General features: G+C 34.8%; 2 protein-coding genes across 2 annotated transcripts in view; one reads left to right on the top strand and one right to left on the bottom strand.

The window, feature by feature from the left end:
• The window catches only part of LOC105267390 (ABC transporter G family member 4), a gene marked incomplete in the record, with an annotated part of 12,750 nt that extends 11,187 nt beyond the window's left edge, over window positions 1-1,563 (bottom strand). The window contains 1 exon segment of the mRNA XM_011306221.1: window positions 1,026-1,563. Within this exon segment, the coding sequence (XP_011304523.1) occupies window positions 1,026-1,055 (30 nt within the window).
• Window positions 1,564-1,593: 30 nt separating this feature from the next.
• LOC105267907 (uncharacterized) overlaps window positions 1,594-2,945 on the top strand; it is a 3,477-nt gene continuing 2,125 nt past the window's right edge. Inside the window, exons 1-4 of the mRNA XM_011307078.1 lie at window positions 1,594-1,716; window positions 1,880-1,968; window positions 2,496-2,731; window positions 2,876-2,941. Coding sequence (XP_011305380.1) covers window positions 2,539-2,731; window positions 2,876-2,941 — 259 coding nt within the window. The 5' untranslated portion in view covers window positions 1,594-1,716; window positions 1,880-1,968; window positions 2,496-2,538. The remainder of the gene's footprint in view (window positions 1,717-1,879; window positions 1,969-2,495; window positions 2,732-2,875; window positions 2,942-2,945) is intronic.

Below are 2,945 nucleotides of genomic sequence, written 5' to 3'. Positions count from 1 at the left end.
AGTTTCCCCCATTATTTTCCGTTTAATAAATCTCAACTCGTTAATTAAAGAAGGTTAAAAAACTCCCAATTAACGTCATCCATCACATCCTTAATTTCTCTTTCTTCTATAATCACGTAATCCTCAATGAGCCACGAATTAATCAAGAGCGCGATCAATTTTCCTCATTATGAGAGCGAAAATAATTGTCGTGTCGGATTTGAATTTATGTCATCTGAAATTAAATCCTAATTAGCATTTGAACGCCAAGCAAAACGAGAAATAAACTTGCGACTGAATAAAACGGATAAAATATTGAAAAAAAAATTGGAATTAACAAGATAATTCATTATATCCAAACAAGATAATTCATTATATAAATTCTCTTTTTTTTACAATCAAGGAATCCCCGATGATCAAAAGAGTAATCGATTTTCTTTATTATGAGAGCGAAAATACTGTTTAATGCTAATTAGAGCTGAACATGTGCTACAAGCGAAAATAAAAAGAAATATTCATATCCGTGTCCTCATATTCGTTTTAAAATATAAAATAATTGTATAGTGGTCAGGGTCAGAGTAGATTTCAAGTGAAATCAATTCCTAATTAGCATTCATAAGGGTCGAGTAAAAAACAAATGAATAAATAAAATACACTATAATTTCCTCAAAAAAATTCCGAATTGACAACATTCTGGACTGCATACCATAATTCTCTAATTTTCAATCAAATAATCCGCAATAATCAAGAGAGCATTCAATCAATCAATTTTCTTTATGAGATTGAAATAAAATTCTAATTAAAACTAAATAAAAAAAAAAATGATATGCAAGGATAAAATAAAAATAATATCCTCTGCATTACGTCTAGTCTCGTTTTAAATAAACAATAAATAGCTGAAATAAATTAGTCGTCATCAGGGTCAAAACATATTTCAGGTGGAATGACTTTCCAGGTGCAATGACTTTAACAATTGACAATTGACAATTGAATAAAGAAAAAATAAGGAAAAAGCTAAGAAAAAATAAATAAAAAAAAGGACTCACGATTGAGAATAGACCGAAGGAAATCAGCATTCATATGATTCCAACGCGTTTGGTCATCATAATGCTGATGACTGTAGTTTTAAACTCTCCTTGAAGGTCAGTACGTTTTATTTTCCTCCACGTTGTCTCGACGCAATGGCATTGGTATGCGCTACACAGTGAACCCCACTTTTACCTCAATCACTCAAAAAAAAAAAAAACTAATAATGACAATAATACTCTCAATAATCGAACGACAATCAACGTGAAAAATTGATAATCCACTGGTTATTTATATCCATGAAAAAAAAAAAACACTCCGCGTCCGGATGTAGCGGAGAGCCTCAGCCTTGCTCTTTCCTCCTGCATTCGTCCTGACTGCCGAGTGTGAACACCTCTCCAGTCTCTACCTCTCTTTTACCTCTCCCACTACATTTTCAGAGTTATTTTTTTTTTCTCTTATTTTTTAGTACAGGAAGACATTCACCTCTCGAGGCTCGACTAGACGCCGCTTTTCAGCTCCTCCGGACGCCCCCACCACATGCTCAGGTGGTGGTACAGGAATTATAGGCGTTCTCCAGTGAGTTTCAGTCGTTTCAGTCGATGCACTGACAGTCGTTTCAACGTATTCCTTGGATTTTTTTATTTTCACATTTTTATTAATGATTTTATGCGTTTTTTGGAGGGGCTATTCGTGAAGGAAGGAGATCAGGTGAATTTTCAGAGTTTGATTGGGTTTATGGTGGATGTATGGGGGATTCTGTGGACGTGAGTCATTTTGTGAACGACTTCGCTGAGTTCATTGGAACTGGATAATCATACGTGGATTTTTCAATAATAAACCGATACTTTTACTGATTATTTAATCTTTTCAGGGACGTGTCAGTCGTGGCACTGGCAGCTAGTGCTACGTATTTCTCACATTTTTCAATTATTCTTTTCGATCGTGAAGTAAGGAGTTCAGGTGATTTTTTATAACTCAACAAATTATTCCTCCCTTTTTTATTCATATTTGTTTGTTTATTTCATTTTAATTATGAGGTGCAATAATTCTTTGAAAAAATTTAAATTTTTAAATTCTTCACTTTTTATATTAATAACTTGAAGGAGTAAAAATATGATACGTTCCCGGATTCTAGAATTCTTCTTGAATTCAAACTATCAGATTTGGTAAATCGCTGAATAATTTCAAGTGTAAAGTTTCAGGGCTATCACATTTTTTCAGTCTACAAGAGACCACTGAGATAACATACAATCATATTATTTATGCTAAAGAACATCGTATCGTGCAATTTTCTTGCCTGATATGCAGCAGGTGCTTTACGACACTGAATGTTGCGCTCTGACTGGTGAAAATTCAATGCTAAAAACAATCTTTATGAATTCTGATAAACATCACCCTGGCAATATTTTTAAACTCATTTCCACTGCGTTTTTAAAATATTCCAGGGAATTTGGGAATTGAAAATGTGTGACTTATATAATTTGCAGGATATAGGATATTCTTGAATGAGTTAACCGAAGGGAATTCAAGATGACAGTACCAGAGTGCACGTTAGACATTTCTAATGTCTCACACTCGACGTCTGTTATCATGGAAGGTGGAGGATGTGTGGGAAAACCCACTGCTGTCCTGAGGGATGTATCAGCGAGGGTTCATGGAGGTGAAGTCCTGGCAGTCCTTGGATCCAAGGGATCTGGCAAGAGAGCCCTTCTAGACGTCATTGGTAACCCTTAAAATCCTTCACGATAAAATGACGTTGATAATATAATTGACTCTATTCTGAAATTTTCATTGTAAATTCCTCCAATCTTTTTCATCATCGCGCGATTATTTCAAATTTTTCCCGAATTGTTACTCGATTTTTCAGCTGGAAGAGCAGTAGGTGAGATCCGAGGACGAATTACCCTCGCAGGATCGACCCTGAACGCTGATTTATT

This window comes from Fopius arisanus, unplaced genomic scaffold (genome assembly GCF_000806365.1).
Source record: "Fopius arisanus strain USDA-PBARC FA_bdor unplaced genomic scaffold, ASM80636v1 scaffold00002, whole genome shotgun sequence".
NCBI classification, from domain to species: domain Eukaryota; kingdom Metazoa; phylum Arthropoda; class Insecta; order Hymenoptera; family Braconidae; genus Fopius; species Fopius arisanus.
The sequence above is the reverse complement of the archived record's forward strand: the minus strand, read 5'-3'. Positions and strand labels throughout refer to the sequence as shown.